The 23,061-nt window shown below is 39.0% G+C and overlaps 1 protein-coding gene across 1 annotated transcript in view; it reads right to left on the bottom strand.

The window, feature by feature from the left end:
* VIT (vitrin) overlaps window positions 1–23,061 on the bottom strand; it is a 150,884-nt gene that overhangs the window by 37,157 nt on the left and 90,666 nt on the right. The window contains exons 8-10 of the mRNA XM_069072196.1: window positions 15,412–15,468; window positions 9,016–9,060; window positions 7,519–7,581 (exon numbers count right to left, since the gene is read on the bottom strand). Coding sequence (XP_068928297.1) covers window positions 7,519–7,581; window positions 9,016–9,060; window positions 15,412–15,468 — 165 coding nt within the window. The remainder of the gene's footprint in view (window positions 1–7,518; window positions 7,582–9,015; window positions 9,061–15,411; window positions 15,469–23,061) is intronic.

Here is a 23,061-nt window from a genome sequence, read left to right as displayed (position 1 = left end):
GAGGTTATTGGGGGGATTTTGGAAGGATGTGATCTTCCCTTCCTACTCCCCCACTGCATAAATTTTCTGTGAGTGTGATAGATTTTCTGCTTATTGTTTAATTAGTCTCAGTTCAATTGATCCAACTCAATTCAAATATTTATTAGTGTGCTGAGAGAAATGGATACTTCTCTCATATTTAATAGCTAATTATTTTGTCAGGGTCAAACTTTTCCCCCTTTTCTACTTCTTCATCCAGAAATCAACCAGTGTGAGAAATCTTTCTTAAAGATTTACCCAGGTCACGATCTAATCAGTCAGTAAAAGAAATTCTAAGTTTAGGCTAATGGTGGTTGTATTCTTGTTCATTTTGTTTGCTCAGACAGATCCTTCGAAAATGTTGATTCTCCTTATTATCAAGACAAGTGATATGGAAATTGATGTCTCTTTGACCAAGATTTGAGCCATCTAAGCCATGTATCCCAAGATAGCCTACTTCCCATTGTGTTAACCAATTAGAGTAGAGCAGGCACCCCTTGGGAACAACTTCTCTTTGAAGGGCATATAAACTGTGACCCCACCGCCATTAGGGGTCTTTGGTCTAAGAGAGACAGCCCAATGACAATCGTTTTATTAATAACCTGCTGGCCTTCCTAATAAAATGATTAAATTACCCATATACTATGTCTCTCAAGCCTTTTGAAATGCCACAGTATTAAGACAAGAGCAGCAGCATCTGTATAAGGGAAAGCAAACTATTTTTTGGTATAGAGGCATGTTCATCTAGTAAATCATACATAAAGAGATTTAAGATCTTTCACTAGGAAGGTATAACACAGTGACACAATGCCAATAAGGTACAACATAGTGACACAATATCAATAAGGTGCAGCCCTGTGACACAATGTCAATACTGCTTTCTAGCTCTCTCAGATCTTTCATTTACTTTTAGTAATGGTGCAGCCCAGCAACCACTCCTGGAAATAGTGTCCTGCCCTCTGTGGATGAGGGAATATCAGCTCAGCTCACCAGGCTGTTGGTGTAAAGCATCTGTAGCCTCTTAATAATGGGAAGAACTCTGAACTTGCAGTTCAAGTAAAAGTCTCACCTCTACCATTATAGTTGTGTGACTCTCTGGCCCTCAGTTTCCATATCTATAAAATGGGATAATAATACCTACCTCACAGGGTGGATGCAGATGCAAAGAAAACACACAACAGATTTCCAGGCACTTCTCTTTCTCCTTCCCTCTTTCTTTTAGGTAACAAAGCATAAAGGAAAGAATCCTGGACTAGGAGTCAGAAGACTTGGATTCTAGTTCTAGCTCTGCCGTTGTATGATCCTGGGCAAGTTACTTCTTGGGGCCTCCACTTCCTCATTTAGAAGACGAAAGAGCAAGACTAGTTGATCTCTAAGGTCTCTTCCACTTGGACATTTTCAGGTTATGTGAATTCTGGATCCCATTGGACTTCCCTGCTAACCTCCCAGAAAGGCTGCTGCTGTAATGGAAATGTAAATTTTAAAGATCTTCCCTGCCCCTAGGCTAATGTGCACCTGAAGCCTGGGGAGGGAGGCTTGTTTTTCAGTAGATACTTCTTGATTGGCCAGTGAGTCAATAAGGTTGTTACATTCTCTGAGCCAGGAGAAGGCTATATAAGCCCTGATGTGTAGCTTTGTTTTTGGGACTCACTTTGAGAAGTGTTTTGTGATTTGATCTGAATTCTGGGAAGCCGTTGTTGAGAGTCCCCCGGCTTTGAAAAACCCAGAATGTGGAAACTCAGATGTTGACTGGGTATGGATGTAATGGTTGGACAGTTTGGAAATCTGTCTATTTGATGTTTCTGTCTTGATAATTATGCCTGTATACTTTGAGGTTCAGGGTGCTGACCTTTTCTCCTGAACAAGGTAAATGATATATGTCTGACTGATTAAAGTAAGCTTGTTAACCCATTTTGAGTTGCTTTCCTTTAACAAAGCAGATCCAAGAACCTGTGGTAGCTGCAAACCCTGAGGACGCTTGGGGTGCTTGCTGCTACACCTCCCAGAAAGGCTGCTGCCCACGGCTACGCTGAACAGTTATACATAAGTCACTGCTCCACTCTCTAGCCTTTTTTATTGAAATGGAACCAACTTGTTACTTAAGAACAGTACACCTACAGGTATGGTTTCCCAGGTGCCTATGGATGCTGTCTTGATTTGGAGTTTGGCATATGGCATGGTGTTTGACCTCTACTTTATGGGTAGCCACAACAGCAAAGCCCTTAATTTAGGGCATAGATATCACATTAGTGAAAAGAGCCCTAGATTTGCAGTCAGATGATCTGGGTTCTATTCCTTTCTCTGCCACTTTATACCTGTGAGACTTGGGAAAGCCATTTACCCTCTGGGAACTTCATTTTCCTCATTTATAAAATAAAGAATTTAGGCTAGATGGTCTGTGGGATTCATTTCAGCTTTATACAAATGAGCCTATGAGATAGAACTGAGTTTGGGATATTTAGAAAGGAGAAGTAGGGAGGAAGTAAGGGATTTAAAAAGTGAGAAGCAAAAGTGCACAAGAATTGTAAACAAAGTTGATGAGTAATATTTTTTGGCATGGGACAGAGTGAACTGAAATGGAATCTTCCTCCAGGTTCTTGATAAGCTGAGAGTCAAATAATTGAATGGAAGGAAAGACTCTAGCACCCAGAGTTAGGATTTCTTCCTTAGTTGACTTCTCTAAATGGCTTCTTGTTTCCTTAAACTTTCACTATATGACATTCCTAGAAGATGTAAATGTCCCCAAAACATCAAAGGCATGAGCCCCTTAAAACTGATCACATGTGCCCTTTGTTCATGTGAGTGCATGTATCCTATAGCTGTATCCACCCTTCCCACTGATGGTGTGAGAGAATAGGCACGGTATTTATGAAGGAAATACTTTATTGCTACATAATAAATGCCTTTGCTTTGAACTAATTTTCTTTTCTGACTATTAAAAGTAAACAGATCAATAGAGGTTCCTGAGCTATAGTTTTAGGGGATACAGATCATAGATTACCCTGAATGTAGAATAGACTTCATTTTTTGGGGGGGGAGGGGTTGCTGCTTGCAGCTTTAGCAAATTTCAGAGAAAGGGGCCTAGACACTGTCTCTCATTTGTCCATTGAAATTACAGACGGTTTTTGATTTACATAAATTCACGTTATGCAAATTTGACTTTGCATAAAGAATTCTGAAAAGTAGCATACCTATGTTAAATTTACTGTATAATACTGTATATATTTAATCACTAATTTTATCTTTCATTTCATAAATCTATTATTATGGTACAGTATTATAAATGTCTGCATTTTAGTACATTTCATGGCTTGCATAAAAGTATTATTTTATGTATGCCTTTGTTATATAGGCTGAGTGAAGTGGGTGGGGAGAGGCAAATTCACATTACCTAAAAATTGCTTTAGGTAGAGGTCTGCAGAACAGTAAACTTAGGTCAAGTGAGATCCATCTTATCTCCCTAGTACTTCTGAAGGGAAAATATGCTAGTCTTACCCAACTCTACTAACTATGCCTTCTGAAAAGTTTATTTCTGGTGACCTATTTTTGTCTTTTAGAAAATACCTTCTCTTCCTTTTCTTCTTCATTGTTTCTGTCCATATGCAAAATGAGAGAAAAAAAAAATTAACCTCCCACCTTTCCACATTCCACCCCCCAACCTCTCCCCCTCCCTCATTGGTTGTTATGGTCTACTCCCAAGATTTAGCTTCTAATTAGGATGAAATTGCCCAAGCAACCCAGGTTTAAGGTCTGGACACTTTAGTTCTTTCTTATTGCTAATTAGCTACTCCCTGTTCTCTGCCTTTACAAAGAACAATCAATCAACACACAATAACCTCCTGGCCCCTGATAAAGATCACTAGCAGGCTTTCCCCTCCCTTGGCCTAGTTTCAGTCCTGAGAGTCCCAAGATTGTAAAGGAATTTTGTTGTGGTGTTACGTGTGTCTTAGTGAACCTTTTAAGCATAACTTTAACATATGTAAAAAAAAACATGTTGTTCTGGGACACACAGACCTACCATTTCCTCACAGGGTTATATATAATGAACTTTTCTGCTACTGTTATTTGTGGTAAAATTTAGCATATTAACTATATGCAGTGAATCTTTTGTTATCAGAAACTTTCCTTGGGGACTGAGTTGTTCTATATATTCATGTTTTTTTAGATAACATGGTTCATTTTCACTCACTTCCTAGATGGTTGACCTTAACATGCTATTTGTGTAAGTAGGTTCCTGGAATTTATTGATGGGTATAGATACCCAGAGCCTGTTACCTTTTTTTTTTTTATCTTAACATGAATTGAAAATATGATAAAATAGAATTGGAAGGACATTGAATAAAGGGTTGAATTTGTTCATGATATGTTCATGATAATTGAATAATAATAATTGATCATAGTCACAGAGAAAAGAAGGTACTTGGGAAGAAAGAGGTATCTAGGTGGCTCAGTGGATAGAGCACTGGACCTGAAGTTAAGACCTGAATTCAAATCTGTCCTTAGCTTGGGCAAATCACTTAGCTTCTGTTTGCCTTAATCTACTGGAGAAGCAAATGGCAAATCACTACAGTATCTTTGCCAAGAAAACCCCATGGACCACGGTGGTATGCTATGGTCCCATTGAGTCACAAAAAGTAGGACATGGCTGAACGAATGAATACCATTTGGGAAGGAACTCAAGGGGAAAAGAGTGAAGTTTCCTTCAATTGTAGTTGATGTTACCCTATTGATTTTAGTGATACACAAGAGGGGAACCTCTTGGATGCTGAAAGAGTTTAAGTGTAGCCACATGATGGTAGTCTTTATCTGGAAATCCAGACCTGTTCTTATGAGGGCAAGTTGGAGTAAAGCAAACCAGACCAGAAAGTGAGTGGGTGGCCAACGCCCTGTGTGAAGGATTCCACTGAGGGTGTCCATACCAGTCACCCCACACCTATGTTACATAAGTTTTGGCATTTAATTTCATCTTATTAAATTTGATCCAACATTCTTGTCTGCCAAGATCTTTTTGTATTTTTATGCCTGGGCCTTCAGGGCAAAAACTATTAGGGTGGAAATGTTCAAACAGACATACACAGCTGTAAAGAAAAAAAAAGTACCACTAATATATTTGAAGTGACAAAAATGACTGGTTTTCAATCACAGAATCTCAGCATGGGAAGGCACTTTAGATGCCATCTAGCTCAACTTGTAAATGACCAAGAATTCTTTCTCTTAAATCTCTGACCAGTGGTCCTCCAGCTTCCATGTGAAGAGTTTCCATAAAGAGGAACCTGCTATCTCCTGAGGCAACCCCACTCCATCAAAGAATTTTGTAGAATAAGAATAATTGCATCTTAAGAATTTTTTCTTTATGTTTAGCTAGTCTGCTTCTCTGAAATTTTCATGCCCTACTCTTTCCTCTAGCTTCTAGGGTAAAGCAAAAAAAACAAAAAACAAACAAAAAAAAAAACCTCCAATCCCTCTTTTTTACATACTAGAAGATTGCTAGCGTGTCATTCCCAAATCTCCTAAATGCTAAATATCCCAAGTTCTTCCAATTTGGCCTGGACTCTGTTTCCATCAGCATTCTGCTCATCCTTCCCTGGATATGATCTAGTTTGTAAAATTCTTACTAAAATGGGGTGCTTAGAATTGAGCATAGTACTTTGATGTGATGAGGGTAGTCACTATTTTGGGGAACTATCACCACTGTTATTCAGGACATCATGCCTCTTTTAATGTAGCCTAAGATTGAATCAGCCTTTCTGACTGCTGTGTCACTCTGTTGATTTGAACGAAATTTAAAATCTAATAAGTCCCTTTTCATAGGGAAAACTGTCTAACCATCCCTCATTTTGTATTTAACACAGTTGATTTTTTTGAAGCCCAATATAGGATTTCCTACTTTTCCCTATAAAATTGCATTTTAGTAGATTTTGCTACTCAAATTTTTTTTCCATCTTGAATGACATACAATGTACTAACTATCCCTCCCATCTTCAGATCACCTGAAAATTTGATGGACATATTATCTGGACCTTTGGCCTAGTACAGATAAAATTGTTGAGTAGCAACAGGAATGAGGGCAAATTCATGGTATTCAACTAGGGTTCTTTCTCTAGGTTCATATCAATTTATTAATTACAACTTTTAGGGTTCAGCCATTTAGCAACTTTCAAATCAACCTAACCAGACTATCACTCAACCCTCTCCATCTATCCAAAAGGATATCGGGAAAGATTTTGTTAATTATTTTGCAGAAATATAAGTACATTGTGTCTATAACATTCCCTCTCATCTAAGGACTAGTAGCATTGTCAAGCTTTTTTGGGGTAGTTTATAACTGATAATGGAGTTATTCTTCCTCAAAAAGAGGTCTTATTAACTTGGAAAGGCTTGAAATGTGGGTAAGGGAATTTGGGTGCTTTGTCCAAAGACCAGACAAGCTAAATTCAGAGAGCTAAATCATAACTATGGAGGGGAGATTGGGGCTTTGGCCAGGGCACCAAATTGAGAGGTTACTGATGACATTCATAGTCCTTCAGCAGTATAGAAACAACTTACCTAGTGAGCAAGAATAATTAGTTAAAATAGAAAGGTATCATATGACAGGCTGGAATGAGCTCTACCTGTTCCCTTTTTGCCTCACACTGACCTGCTCCCTACCCTTCATCTGGGAGCCCTTTTCCTGCCATTTTCCTGGGTGCAGTTTGTGGTATTTTATGGGGGAGGTACAGAGAGACTCATGTGGAAGTTGATTACAGCTCATGAAGATATGGAGGGTTTGCAATCTCTGTTTGCGAAGGGAATTCTCACACTAATTAGATCATAGATCTTTTGAAGTTTAAGTAAATAATAAATGTGTAAACTATTTTTCCTCAGGTAGATACTTTAGAAGATAAAAATAGTGCTAATAATTGGATTTGACCTAAGCTAATCAAGAAGAATTCTAATAAATAGGGAGAGGGGAAAATTTTGGTCACTGTTTATCACATTCCCATAGAAACATACAAAGATAAGCTTGTTTTAAAATGCAAGAAAATCAAGAGGTGAGAGAATACTTGATTTGGTGAGTGAGATAATGGTGCATCCATTGATAGTTGGTAGCAGAGTAGGGTTGGAAGGAAGTGAATGGGTGGGTAGATGTGTAGGTAGGAAAATATACCAAAAGTCACAAAAATCATGAGATGCCAGTAGCCAGAGCTGTAACTATGGCAAGGTGGCTGGGGCTTTCATGTAAGATGTCAAACAATAAAGAGGGATTACAACTCTTGAAATTACTTTAACAAGTAAAAACAACTGAGCTTGGCATCTAGTTTGCAAGAATAAGAAGTTCAGATATGAAGCTTCTAAAAGCTGACTGCACTCCAGTTGAGTTCTTTCCTGTTCAGCTTTTCCCCTTACTTCCTAGCAGCATCCGAAGCCTTGTTGGTGCTGTTTACTCCAGTCATGTCTCAGACTACTGTCCCTAGCACACAAATGACTAGTTATGGCTCTGTTATCTAACATTTAACTTACTTGGATCTCCCTTGGATGCTGGCTCCAAAGGTCTTGTCTTTAATTCTTCATTTGGCCTTGATCCTGGAAACATCAGTAAGACTTTTGGTTACTTACAATGCAAAAGAAACATCTGACCTCACCCGTGGAAACAGGACAATAATAACACATTTGTGCTCTTCTCGGTGGCTCTTGGCAATCCATTCATCTCTTTCCTCCCATAGCGTAGCTCTTGTGTCCCCAGGAAGCCATTATGCTAAAATGGAGCTCCAGCTGGGAAGAATTCATCCTTTGTGGACATTTGGGGAAGGCACTGAACATGATGGCTTATTGTTAGATCCAAGATAGAAAGGGGCTCCTCAAATGGAGCTTCATTGATTTAGGATTCCCACTGAAACCTCAAGAGGCTTCAAGGAGAATAGCAGAGGAAGCCAAAGTCAGTGCAAGCTCATTCACTAAGGGCTTTCAGAAACGCCAGGGCTCTTTTGGAGATCTCTGGTCATGTTTTTTTCCAGTTTGCAAACAACACATGACTCATTTTTCATTTAAGATAGGCTTGCTAGCCCTACTTTTTTCCTCCATTTTTTTCTTTAAAAAACTCTCTTTGAAGGTCTGCAAGTATTTTTCCAGCCAGAGTTCCATTCAACAAGGCTCTCATTAACGACCTTAGACAACAGAGTGGATTGAGGGGTCATGTGATGAGTTTGATTACATGGGTGAAAATAGAGACATATTCCTCTCTAAACTCCTCCAAACATACACTGACCCACCCACCCATTCCTGACTCCCTTGATGCTGGGGGAGCAATAGAACTCTAAAGACTTGATGCACACTTGATTGGAGCTGGCCATGAGATAGAATACAATTCAATTTTAAAAGCTCCTACCAAGTGCCTATTATTTGCTAGGAATTCAAAGAAAAAAAATGAGGAAAAAAAGTTTCTGTCCTTAAGTAGTTCCCATTTTCCTGGGAGAAGACTGGAACCCTGCTCTTGTGAGGAAGGAAGTTGAGGTTCAAGTTCATTATCACATGGAATGGAACCCTAAAGTCATGCTGAAGGAGGGCTATGTAATGGCCACTTTTCTTTTCTCCTTATCACTCCCTCTCCTCCCCCTGGCCCCCAATGAGAATTTTTAGAGACTAATTTGATAATTTTTGAAATTGCTTGAGAAAAGTGACTGAGTCCTTTGCCAAAGCTTCTCTTGACTGAATTACTGATTGCTCTGCTCTGTTCTGTCAGTGTCTCCTCCCTAGTACACATGTGACACCTGTAGTTTGTAGATTGGCCATAGAATCATAGATTTAGGTCTGGAAAGGACCCCAGGCTGTCTAGTCAAATCTCCATGTTTTACAGGTGAGGAAACTGAGGCCCAGAAACTTGCCCAAGGCCATATAGGTAGTTAAGTGACAGGGGCAGAACATGTTCTCTCTCCTCTTACTCTGGAGCTATTACTATTTCCACTATACCCTGAGGTTTACTACTGGGTTCCTTAGCATCTTACCCAGGGCTCCACTTACCTGCATCCAAAAGGGCCAGTCCAGGTTTCCACGAGACTGCCTCTCCTGCTTTACAACATATAAAGATGGAAAATCATTGCTTAAAAGCAGAACTGGTAGAACATAAGGAGTCAACTACGCAGGTTAGGGGCTGTTGGGTTGTGGCATTCTAACAAACAAGCTTAGTTAAAAATTTCTGGATGAGGCAGCCGGAGACCTTTCGAACTTCTTTCATTTGGCTCCATTCTGGTTTTGAACTCAGGAGGGCCAGGGAAAAGACTTCTTTGCTCTGTCTGCTCATTTTCTTTCTCCTAAGAGTTAGTGAGCTCCTCTTTGAGGTCATTCCTCATTGGGAGGCTTATAGAATCCTAGGCAAACACAGACCAATATTCTATAATCAACACAATATGCTCTGACTAGAGAACACTGGGTCACCTAGATGGTGTGATGGACAGATGCCAGTCAGAATGTGGCCTCAGACACTTACTAGCTATGTAACTATGGGCAGGTCACTTAACCATGTTTGCATATTTCATCATCTGCAAAATGAGCTGGAGAAGGAAATGGCAAACCACTCCAGTATCTTTGCAAAGAAACCTCCAGAAGTCAGACATGACTGAAAATGACTGAAAACCCCATGGGGAGTCAGACATGGATAAAAATGAAACCAAGAATATCATGAGGATCAACTGAGATAATAAATGTCAAGTGTTTAGCACAGTCTTGGCACACAGTAAATGCTATATAAATGTTAGCTGTTAACACCATGGGATGGATTCTCAACACATAATCCTCTGAAATCCTCCAGTACCCCTTTGTGTTGTGTCAAAAGACCCTAGGGTCTTAATGGTGCAAGCCAAAATGGTGCAGTGGGTAGAGTGCTGGATTTGGAGTTAGAAAGACATGAGTTCAAATCCTGCTTCAGACATTTAATAGCTGTGTGACCCTGGAAAAGTCATTTGACCTTTCTGGACCTCATTTTCCTCATATGTAAAATGAAGGTATTATATTCAATAGCCTTCAAGGTCCCTTCCAGCTCAAAATTGAAAAACCCTTTCATCTTATGAAAAGGAAAATTGAAGACTCCCAAGTTAGGTGACTTGTCCAAGGTCATACAGATAAACAGCAGAGCTAGGATTCAAACTTGGACCACGCTGTTACCTGATGGGTGCCTGCCTGAGGAGCAACCTAGAGGAATTCAAAAGACTCAGCCCAGAAAGGGCCACGGGATGATGACTATTCAGATAGAGCTTGGCAGCTGTCTTTAAAGATATTGTGTATAGGAGGCTTTAGACTTCTTTTCTTTGGACTCCAAGGAAAGGACTGGCAAAAAGACTGGTATCACATGCAGGTGCCAGGAGTGAGTTATCATAGCTCAGACTTTCAGTGTTGTTCAGTGGTTTGATTGGATGGATGGAGCATCCACTGGGACCTTTTTTGTTTTGTTCTCCTACCTTTGGTGAGTGATCTGGGGCAGTGTGAGATTCGAGCCACCCCTGTCTGGTGGCACACTCAGATCAAGCTCCCATTCTAGCATCCTTAAGTCCTGCCCTGCCTCCTCGAGCTGACTGAAGAATCTAGTGCTCGATTAGATCCAGGGGATTGATCCACCAGATACTGAAGCTTGGCCCATAGTCAACATTCTTGCCTCACCCTTCATTTCCCTGATCCTCTACCTACCCTAATTTTTTTCATAGTGGAAAATGAACTAGGGTTGGTCCCAATAGTACATCCTTGGCTGTTCTTAGTCTGATACACTAATCAGGGGTGTGTGTGCTTGAAGTGAAGCATGGTGCTTCATAAGGAAACATCCTGATGATTAGAGCTACCTACAGAATCACAGAATCCCAGCATCACAATTTGAGATTAGGAGGGGCCTCAACTGCCATCAAGTATCAAGTTCAACCATATGTGAACGGGATTCTTACTACAATGTTCCTGAAGTGTGGTCATTCATCCTCTATTTGAAGACCTTTAAGAAGAGGGAATGCACCCACTAATCTCTTGAAGTCCATTTTTGTCTTCTTTTAGACAACTCTAATGGTTGGGAAGTGTTTTCTGACATTAAATTTGAAGTAGAATCAGCTAATTTAGGAAGTAAGGATCCCTTCTTACCAAAAGCATTAAGCAGAGGTTTGTTGTAAAGTGGATTTCCACCCTACTCTCCCAATATGGGTTGGAGGAGGTCTCTTCCAATTTTGTGATCCTGTGAAATTTTTTTCAGCCACTGCCTACTTAGGCCTGGGTGGATGGAGAGAGTGAGGAGTAAGCATTTATATAGGATCTACTATGTGCTTTGCAAATATTAACTCAGTTAATCCTCACAACAATCCTGTAAAAAAGTACTGTTATCAGGATGGCTAGGTGGTGCAGTGAATAGAGCACCGGCCCTGGAGTCAGGAGGACCTGAGTTCAAATCCAACCTCAAACGCTTGACACAAAAACTAGGCACGTTATCTTAGGCAAGTCACTTAACCCCAAATGCCCTACCTTCCCCCCCTCCAAAAAAAAAGTAGTTATTATCCCTGATTTACAAATGAGGAAATTGAGGCAAATGACTTATCCAAGTTCACATGGCTAGTAAGTGTCTGAGGTCGGATTAGACCTCTGGTCTTCCTGACTTCAAGCCCACTGCCCTCTCTGCTATGCTACCTAACTACCTCAGTTGGGATTTGCACTGAAGTTCAGAAATATAAACTCTCCCATTGGCAAGATTACACAGCCAGAATGGGGCTTAGGTCTCATACCACAGAATATGATATAGACTGCCTTCTCCAACAGGGCAAGGAAAGAAGCATGTTCACTTTATCATTAGCCCCTGGAAATAGCTACTGTTTGTTCAGTGTGGACTCCACTTGTTCTTAAACTAAATGCTGCATCCCTTGAATCTCATTTGTTAACTATTATCCAACTTGTTGGCAACTGGAATTATGGAAACACAAAGAGATGGAGTTTTGCATACTGTTCTTAATGTGTTAGTGACCTCAAAATATTGAAGGGAGAGAAAAGAATTTACAGATTTGTAAATGCTTTGTTTCTTCATCTAAATTCTACTCTTTGCTTTATTACTCTAATGCCACCTGCTGGTAAAAAATATTGTTTCATCTTTCTTCATGACAAACCAACCCCTGATGAAATTTCCCAGTTGACCCAAAAACCTCGCAACATCCATTAATCTGGGAGAATTTAGACAATGTGCCATTTTGAATTCAGTCAAGGATTGCCATTCCTGGGGCTCCTATTTTCTAGGATCTTTTATTTACTACTCTTCACTTTTTCAGTTAATGTTGCTTCTGTCCTGCCTGGAATAATTAGAAAACAAATTATTTTCCTCCAGAATATGAACTCTGGCAAGTATTTGGGGAACTGAAGCCTCAAATGTCATGTACTTGGTACAAATGAGATTTGAGTTTGGGGGATTACTTGTATACAGATGTCATTAGGAACAAGATTTCTTATAATCTCTCCCCAGTCACCCCATAGAAAGAATGACTAAAAGGTCTAAGGGGCAGACAGAGAAGCAATAAACATTCATTAAATACTCATTAAATGCCAGGTGGGCAGCTAGATGGCTCAGCGGATAAAATATTGGGCTTGGAACCAGAAAGATTCATCTTCATGAGTTCAAATCTAGCCTCAAACACTTACTAGTTGTGTGACCCTGGGCAAATCATTTAACCCTGTTTGCCTCTGTTTCCTCATCTGTAAAATAAGCTAGAGAAGGAAAGTACAAATCACTTCAGCATCTTTGCCAAGAAAACTCCAAAATGGGTCATGAACAATTGGATATGACTGAAAAATAATCAACAACAAAGTGCCATGTACTGTGCTAAACCCTGGTAATACAAATACAAGCAAAAAAGAAAGATAGTCTTTACCCTCAAGGATTTCACACTCTAATGACTGTGCTGGAACCCTGTGGAAGCTCATATCTAACCCTGTGGTGATGGAGAAGCCCAGTGGCTTTCTGACATTTGTAGGAGAGTAATGAGTTTGGCCATTAGAGAGCCCTGTCTAGGAGGCTGTTTGGTAGAGTGGAGGCCTTGGGTGAGTCACTCGTACTCTCCAGTCATTAGTTTTCTTCATCTGTAATATGGTTTGGATTAGCTGGCCTCTGATGTCCCTTCTAGATTTATGATTCTATGACCATCTGTAATTTAGGATGGATGTGCCTAATTCTTTAGATAAGCCAAGGAAAATCTGTCACATTGCAAAGAATGGCCACCTGTATGTAGTTTTCCCAATTTTTTTGTCCGGGTATAAAATAAATTTCAGTCACTCTCTATTTTCCAAACTGGCTTCCAAGTACACCTTTTCTACCTGGCTTCCTCACTCAGTATTTCCCCATGAATGAGGAATTTAGGATGAGATGATGGTTTGAAAGGTGACTGTCATTGAGAAGTGGCTCCATTTAGGTTGAATATAGAATGCTTTACTTCCTTTTATTTGTAAAAATACCCTGAGATGTCAAGGCCTCTTTTACCTGTAGGAGAGGATAGATTAATATTTTGCAGCAATGGTTTGGGGGCTGGTGTGGTAAAGTAGTGGAATGGTTAATCCTTCCAGGAGATCCAGTGGGCATATGAGAAAGTTGAGAAATGCCAAAGTCAAAGAACAAGCAGGAACAAAACTCAAAACATGCGTCAGGTTAAAGGAGAGAGAGAGAGAGGGGGAGAGAGAGAGAGAGGGGGAGAGAGAGAGAGAGAGAGAGAGAGAGAGAGAGAGAGAGAGATAGAGACAGAGACAGAGAGAGACAGAGACAGAGACAGACAGAGACAGAGAGAGACAGAGAGACAGAGACAGAGAGACAGAGACAGAGAGGCAGAGAGAGACAGAGACACAGAGAGAGAGACAGAGACAGAGAGAGAGAGAGAGACAGAGAGAGACTAAAAATAGAATCGAGTTGCAGTGATGAGGAAAACAGAGGGAGGTAGGATTTGGGAAGAAATGAACTGAGAGCTAAACAATAGGACATAGTCATGAGGGAGTTAAAGGGATAACCAGGCAGAACTGGTGACAGATGGAGCCATGAGACTTGGGGAATAAAGGAGAGACTCAGCATGAGGCAGATTGGAAAATAAGAGGATGGGCCCAATCCTCAAATTCAGGTTTGCTCAGTGGAATGAAAGATGGAATCTGAAGGGCGGGGAGACTTAGCTCTCTATTTTTTGGTCAATTACACTTTTGCCTTTTCCACAGTGTGTAATCAATGGGCCCACGTATGAAATTGATTACACATTGGTGCTTGTGTTCTGTGAGAAGACTCCATTCCCTACTCAGTTCTAAAGGCAAACTTGGGCAGGTGATGAGAGTAAAGGTTATCAGGGGTGAAGATCCACCCAAACTAATATAAATTCAATCAACTCACTTTAGCTTCTAAGCTGACAAGAGATTTTACTTTCTCTGTCACACTGAGACAGAACAAAGCAAAGAGACATTTTCTAGAGGTTAAAATAACTTCCTATAACCAAAGATTCAGTACCGAACTTAGTTACTTACACAAGATTGCACCACAAGGGGCCATCCCTGAATGTGTAGGAAGGAGACACAGTTAAGTGCAATAGAACGGTCCTGAAGCAGGAATTTGGTTTTTAAAAACCCTTAGGAAGTCTTAGATGGTAATAATATGATTCGGTATGGAATAATACCAATTACCCAGATTGAAAACAGCTCCTATAGGGTTCTGGAGGGCAGTTACTGATTTTTGTCATTGAATCCATGGGTGAATTGAAAGGGGAAAAGAACAAAACTGATTGCCTTAACTAATAGAATGATTTCTTCTCTTAAGTCCTCCCCTCTTCCCTATCTCCCTCAAATGTGCCGCTATTATCATTTCCCTAGAAGTTAGTGGAAGATTGTATACTTTTGGTGGGGATGCAGAATAGAAACATGGCTGGGGTTGGATTAACCCACAAGGAGAGAAGAAGAGATTTCTGTGGTCTGGAAGTCCAAGTAGCATGCTTGAGCCCTGGATTTCTTCCCTATAAATGTCCTCAAATCTGGTTCTGTTTAAAGAAAAATTAAATAACATATTCTAAGGAGAAGGAATATTTAATAGGTTAATTTCTGTCTACATCTCAGGATACAATGGAATTGACCTCACCACTTTTTTTTTTATCCCAGCCTATGACTTAATTGGTATCAGAAGCTTCCAGTTAGAAAACTCCCTTTATCATTGCAAAATGGTACTTGCTTTGCAATCTATAGTCTTAGGGAGTTGCCTGGGGCATGGAGATGTTAACTGACAGGACCAGGACCAAAAAGTCATTATGTGTCAGAGACAGAACTTGAACCCAGATCTTTCTGACTCCTCGTCCAGCCCCTCTTTCCACTAAGAGACTGCCTCATCCAAAATCTGACATCATGGCATCATGTTTAATTGTCAACAGTTACTAGAAAGTGAACTAAAGGCCTTACCTGTGTGGGCCCGAGTGATACTGGGGTTGCCTGAATAGGCTGCAGTAGACCTGAATCCTGTAATAACAGGTGACTGGTCAGTACATAAATTAGAAAGCAAAGTTTCCCATTCCTTCTTTGCTCCAAGCTAACCAGCTATTACCAAGGCCAGAATCACAGTAGATATTTGTCTGTGGGCAGCCTGTACTTGCCCAATGTGGAGAAAATAGTTTCAGTTCAACAGTGGGTGAACATTCTAGATAATAACTTCTGCATTTCACAGTTGTCAGAAAGAACTTCCTTTACTAAATCACTATTTCTTTCAACATCATTATACTTACAACAGTTACCTGTGCCAATTGCAGAGAAGGTTAAAGCAATTCTTCAACAGAAAATGTCATTTAACATTTAGCAATTTTCTTAAATAGTATTAATGTGTTATTGATGCAGAAAGTATTAGCTTACAAGTCTTTTTAAAGGTACACAATAGGTTGTCCATAATTACTATGTGAGAGAATCAAGCAATCATTAGAATTCAATATAACATGTATAATCTCTTAGAAGCATTTTTTAAAGGGGAGGGACAGGTAATGTATGCCTTAAAAAGGAAAAGTAGGAATCTTGTTGGGACAGGTCAGCTTTGTAAAAACAAGATTAGGGAAAAAAGCCAAGTTTCCATGAATATACGAAGAAAGGGACCATGAATAAAAGGTAAGAAGATGGTGGAAAAAGGGAGAGACAAATGTTTGGGGAAAAAAAACAGAAATAGTTGGGAAAGAGATGAAAGGGAGCAATACTTTCTTATATGTTTGAAAATCATAGTATACAATGACAATTCTAGTCAGATCACAGGGACAAATTAACATTGATTCCTACAGTTGCAAATATACAACCTGGGTTTACAGTAATTGTAGTAATAAAATGTGGGAAATTATTGTCTGCTCCAAGGGAGAGGAAATCACTTGACAGTATAACATTCTCTGAGGAATACAGAAATAGACTTGAGCCAGAACACATGCTTAATTAAGTCACTTTAAAAATTTCCATTGTATGGATCATCTTTATACATTAGTAAAAGAGGCAGTTGCCTATGTCATGTGATTTGAGTGCCTTTGGATGGTCCATTTGCCTCCAAATACTTCATTGACTGCCTTTCCTTTGGGCTGAAATTCTCACACTTTTTAGTGCTTTAGACAACAAGGCTTTGTGAAAATGAAAATATATTTTCTGGGAGGAGCAAAATATTAAGCTTTTTTTTAAAGGGAGGGTCTAGACCTTGATTCCATTGGAATATGGAATTCTTGATGTAGAAATTCCCCTTACAGATACAGATAGGCAACTTGTAGATAATTTGTAGCATTAAAGATTTTTCTCAGGGTACTTTGAAATCAGGTGCCTTGCCCAGGATTTCTTCACTCCAATACCTCTTTTCTACTAAGGTGCTTGTCATTAAACCATTATTCATTCATAAATATTTTAGAATGAACTTTTTAGTCACAGCAGCTAACAAAGTAGGGCCCTGAGGTTTTGGTGGAGTTGTGGAAGGTAGTATAAGGAACATCCAGAACATGTGATTGTTGTTCATCCTTCCTTCTAGAAAAGGACCAATGCATCCTGAGGAGAATATCTCAACTTGTGAATGGATTGGATCTAAGTGAGGCAGAGCTGCAAAAAGTCATCAGCCTCACTCTCTCCTCTAGAAAGAGTCCAGTGGCAAGACATAAGTTAAGACTACTGGCAATGGCCCCAGAGAATTGCATATTCTAAGAGACAGTAAGACTGAGTAACATCACCAGCAACAGCAGCAGCAAGTAGTACTTACGTAGTGTTTTAAGGTTTGCAAAGCGCTTTATGTGTTATTTCATTTTATCCTCACAACAAACCTGAGAGATAAGTGCTATTTTTATCCCCATTTTACAGATGTAGAAACTGAGGCAAAGAGAAATTAAGTGATCTTCTTAGAGTTGCACAACTAGTAAGTGTTTGGGAAAGAATTTGAATTCAGATTTTCCTACCTCCAAGTCTATCCTCCATTCATTAAGCCAGCTAGTTGCCTTGAATGGGTGCCATAGTGGGTGGACAGCCAGAGGTCAGGGTAAGGGACTTGAATATTTTGGAGGATGAGACACAGTAAGGTAGGTCAAGGGACATGAAAAATAAACTTCATCTAATTTACAATTTTGTTGAGAGACAAACCTATCACTGACTGATATGACCCTTTACCTATTTATCTAAGCATTTATTTTAAGAACACTACCTCAAAAATTGTCTATTAGTACCATATCTCAAACTGTACAACAGAGCAGCAATCATTAAAGTGATTTGGAACTGGTTAAGAAGAAAGAGACCTTAAATAGTTAAAAAATTATATGGAGCCAAGATGGTAGCATAGAAACAGGAAAGCTCCATGAGCTCCCCCCATAATCAACTCAAATACCTATAAAAATGACTCTAAACAAACTTTAGAGCTATAGAACTCACAAAGTGACAGAGAGAAACAAATCTCTTGCTGAAGGCAGCCCAGCATGCTGGCAGGAAAGGTCCATCGCAGCATGCAGGGAGCTGAGCCCAGTTCCAAGTGAGCCTGCAGTTTTAGCCCCAAGGTGGCCCCAACCAGCAGCAGCTAGAGGGACTTTGGGAGAGTGGATTGCCAGCAGCTGTGGCAGTTTCCAGAATTATCAACCCATAAATGCCAAAAACAAAGTAAGAGGTCAGGGTAGACTTTGTGGGAAGAGGGGGACCAAGAGCGGGGTCCAGCCTCTGCCCCCGGGGCAAGAAGGCAAGAAGCAGCGGAGGCGCTGGGGCCATGCAGCTGCTGCTGCATGGCTGCTTCAGAGCTCCTGGCCTTCAGATTGTAGGGGGATCAACCAACCAGTCTGAGGGGTAATCGCTCTTGCTTTAACCTGCTTGGATTTGGATTGCTGTCTTGGGTGGAGGTCCTGGGGTGTGTGACCAGGTGCCAGAGCCCATAGAGGCTTCAGAGAGGGCACCCAACTAACTGCTCTGGCAGCTGCAAAAACCCCAGCAATTTGGGACAAAGCTCTCCTCTCTGGAAGCAGAGTTCTACTCTGGCAAAAAGCTCAAAAGTCAAGTAATTGAGTGGCAACATGAGCAAGCAAAGGAAGCAAAGCAAGCATAGCAGTCAAACCTTAGATTCCCTTTTTGGGGACAAAAAGGATCAAAGCATGAAATAGAAGGCAGATAATGAAGTCAGAACTCCTGCACCAAAAGCTTCCAAGAAAAATATGAATTGGTTACAGGCCAAAGAGGAACTCAAGAAGGATTTTGAAAACCAAGTAAGAGAAGTGGAGGAAAAAATGGGAAGAGAAATGAGAATGATGCAATTAAACCATGAAAAGAGAGTCAACAACCTGACTGAAGAAAATAACACCTTAAAAAATAGACTAACTAGGGGTGGCTAGGTGGCACAGTGAGTAGAGCACCAGACCTGGAGTCAGAAGGACCTGAGTTCAAATCCGGCCTCAGAAACTTAAGACAAAAACTAGCTGTGTGACCTTGGTCAAGTCACTTAACCCCAACTGCCCTCCAAAAAGCAAAAAAAAAATAGACTAACTCAAACAGCAAAAGAGGCCCAAAAAGCCAATGAGGAGAAGAATGCCTTAAAAGGCTGAATTTGCCAGATGGAAAAAGAATTTCAAAAGCTCACTGAAGAGAATAATTCCTTCAGAATTAGATTAGAGCAAATGGAAGCTAATGACTTTTTCAGAAATCAAGATGCTGTTAAACAGATCAAACAAATGAAAAAATAGAAGGCAGTGTGAAATACCTCATTGGAAAAACCACTGACCTGGAAAATAGATCCAGGAAAGAAAATTTAAAAATTATTGTACTACCTGAAAGCCATGATCAAAAAAAGAACCTAAAAATCATCCTTCAAGAAATTCTCAAGGAAAATTACCCTGATGTTTTAGAACCAGAGGGCAAAATAGAAATGGAAAGAATTCATCTCTGGAAAAAGATCCCCAAAAGAAAACTCCTAGGGATATTATAGCCAGATTCCAGAGTTCCCAGGTCAAGGAGAAAATATTACAAGCAGCCAGGAAGAAACAATTTGAATACTGTGGAAATACAATATCTAGAAGCTTCTACATTAAGGGATCAAAGGGCTTGGAACATGATATTCCAGAGGTCAAAGGAACTAGGATTAAAACTAAGAATCACTTACCCAGCAAAACTGAGCATAATGTTTCAGGGAAAGATATGATCATTCAATGAAATAGAGGACTTTCAAGCAATCTTGATGAAAAACCAGAGTTGAATAGAAAAATTTACATTCAAATACAAGAAGCAAGAGAAGCATGAGAAGGTAAATAGGGAAAAGAAATCATAAGGAACTTATTAAAGTTGAACTATTTACATTTCTACATGGAAAAATGCTAATTTTAACTTATGAAACTTTTCTTATTAAGAGGATAGTTGAAGGGAATATAAATGTATATTTATGTATATATACAGATGTATGTCTATATAGGAGAGTATATGTGTGATTGAATATATATGTGAGTGTGTGTATATATGTGTACAGGTATACATAGACAAAGGGCACAGGATCAATTGAATAGGAAGGAATGATATTTAAAAAATAAAATTAAGAGGTAAGAGAGGATTATAATGAGCGGAGATAGGGAGAGACAGAATAGGGTAAATTATCTCATATAAAAGAGGCAAGGGAAAACTGTTACAATGGAGGGAAAGAACAGGAAGGCAAAAGGGAGTGGGTCAACCTTACTCTCATTGAATTTGGCTTATGGAGGGAATAACATACACACTAAATTGGGTATCTTACCCTACAGGAAAGTAGAGGGAAAGGGGATAAGAGGGGGAATGATAGAAGGGAGGGCAGATTGGGGGGGGGAGGGTAGTTAGAAGCACACACTTTGAAAAGGGACAGGGTCAAAGTAGAAAATAGAACAAGTGGGGGGGGGCGGGATAGGATGGAGAGAAATAGTCAGTTTTTCACAGTATATACACTATGGAAATGTTTTGTGTGACTACACATGTACAACCTATATTGAATTGCTTATCTTCCCAGTAAGGGTGGGGTGGGTGATGACAGAAGAAGGAAAAGAATCTGGAATTCAAAGTTTTAAAATCAAATGTTTAAAAAAATTATTATTATTATTTTTACATGCACTGGAAAATAAGATATACAGGCAATGGGGTATGTAGATCCATCTTGTCCTACTAGAAAGCTGGAGGGAGAATGGGGGAGGATATAGGAGAGAGCAGATTGGGGAAGGAGGTATTCAGTGGGATTGCTGTTCTAGGGTGGTGGGTAGGGGAAAGATGGGGAGAAAATTTGTAACTCAAAATTTTGTGAAAATGAATGTTGTAAACTAAAAATAAACATAAAATTAAAAAAAATTATACAGAGGCAAACAAATACAGTAGCATAGTTAATCCCCAGTTACTGGGAGGATTCATTATTTAACAAAAACTTCTGGGAAAACTAGATAGCAGTCTGGCAGAAATTAGATTTAGATTATTTTCTCATGCCATATATCAGGATAAGCTCAAAAGGAACACATGACTTAGATATAAAATGTCAAAACATAAACAAATTAGAGGAACAAGGAAGAAATTACCTTTTTGAATCATTGGATGGGGAAGAGTTCAAGACTAAACAAGTTATAGAGAGGATCATACAAAATGAAAAAAGACAATTTTGATTAAATAAAATTTTAAAGTTTTTGCACAAACAAATCTAATGAAGTAAAAATTAGAAGGGAAACCCTTGGGAAGAAATCTTCATAAGTTTCTTTTATAAAGGTCTCATTTTTAAGAGATAGAAGGAATTTATTCAAATTATGTAAGATTAAGAGTCATTCCCCAACAGACAGATGACCAAAAAATATGAACAATTTTCAAAGGAAGAAATACAAGCCATAAATAATTATATTAAAAATATTCCAGATCTCTATAATCAGAAAAATGCAAATTAAGGCAATTTTGAGGTTCTACTTTATATCTGTCAAACTGGCAAAGAAGAAAATAACAAATGCTGGACAAACTACAGGAAAACAGAGGCACCATGGTATACTGGTGCACCTATGGCAGAATTGTGAATTGGTCTAGTACTTCTGAAAGCAATTTGGAACTATAGCCAGAAGGTTACCAAACTGTGTTTTCCCTTTGATCCTGCTATATCCATTACTAGCCAATACAAAGAACAAAGAAAAAGGATCTATATGTACAAAAATATTTATCGCAGCTCTTTTTGTAGCTGCCAAAAAAATTAGAAACTAAAGGGGATATCTTCCTACAGGGGAGTGGCTATACAAACTGTGGTAAATAAATGTAATGGAATTATTATTCTTCCATAAGAAATGATGAAATGGACAAATCCAGATGGAACTGACAAGATCCTTGGAAAAGTGAGCCGAACTAGAACAATTTTTCCAGTTGTTAGAACATTATAGATAAAAACAACTTTGAAAGACTTTAGAATTCTTATCAAATCAATGATAAGCCATGGATTCAAAAGAATGAAGAACTATGTGACTTACCTCCTGACAAGAGTTAATGAGCTTAAAATGAAGAAAAAGGACATGACAAATGTGGGAATTTGTTTTTTTGGACTATATAATTCTGTACTGAGAGATTTGTTTTTTGCTTGTGTTTTTGGAAGAACAAATTAATTTAAAATTACTTCTCTGAAAAAAGTTATAATAAACTCTTAAAAAAAAACAATCCTTCCCCATTCACATCAGTGGAGAACTGCTAATGAAAGGCATTTTGTTATTTTGAGCTCTTTTTAAAAAAAATTCTAAAAATATAAAATTTTGATTAAATTTGCCTGTAACGCAGTGGCCAATGGATTTATACAATTATTAAGGTATAGGTATGAGTGGAGATCAATGGAAGATTCATTCTATGGAACTTACATCTAATTTACATTTCCATCATATTAAAATCATAGGACTTAAATCTATAGAGGATATAAAAATATAAAGTAGAACCTCAAAATTGTTTTATTTTGCATTTCTCTAATTATAGAGATCTGGAGTATTTTTATATAATTATTTACAGCTTATAATTCCTTTTGGAGGGGGGAAGGCAAGGCAATTGGGGTTAAGTGACTTGCCCAAGGTCACACAACTAGTAAGTGTCAAGTGTTTACAGATGGATTTGAACTCAGATCCTCTTGATTCCAGGGCTAGTGCTCTATTCACTGAGCAATCTAGCTGCTCCTACAGTTATATTTCTTCCTTTGAAAATTGTCTGTTCATATTTTTTGATAATATGTCTATTGGGGAATAGCTCTTAATCTTATATAATTTGAATAAATTCTTTCTATATCTTAAAAATGAGACATCCTCATTTTATGGAAGACAAGTCAAGGCTCAGGAATGGGAAGTGACTTGCCCTAGGACACACAAGTATGACCAGAAAATTATAGGATCACAGATTTAGAAATGGTAGGGACCTTTGAGGTCATTTAGTATAATCCCCTCATTTTGCTGTTGAGGAAACTGAGGCCCAGAGAAGAAAAGTGTTTTGTTCGAGTCATACATGTGCTAAATAGTGGAGCTAGAATTTGAACCCAAGTCTTTTGACTCCAAATCCATTGTTCTTGTTCTTCTTGTTCTTGTTCTTGTTCTTGTTCTTCTTCTTCTTCTTCTTCTTCTTCTTCTTCTTCTTCTTCTTCTT

Source organism: Petaurus breviceps, unplaced genomic scaffold, assembly GCF_028583685.1.
Source record: "Petaurus breviceps papuanus isolate PSGF00001 unplaced genomic scaffold, PetGlider_PUasm1.0 90845, whole genome shotgun sequence".
In the NCBI taxonomy this organism is placed as follows: Eukaryota; Metazoa; Chordata; class Mammalia; order Diprotodontia; family Petauridae; genus Petaurus; species Petaurus breviceps.
Note: the sequence above shows the minus strand (reverse complement) of the source record. Positions and strands in the feature narration are given on the sequence as shown.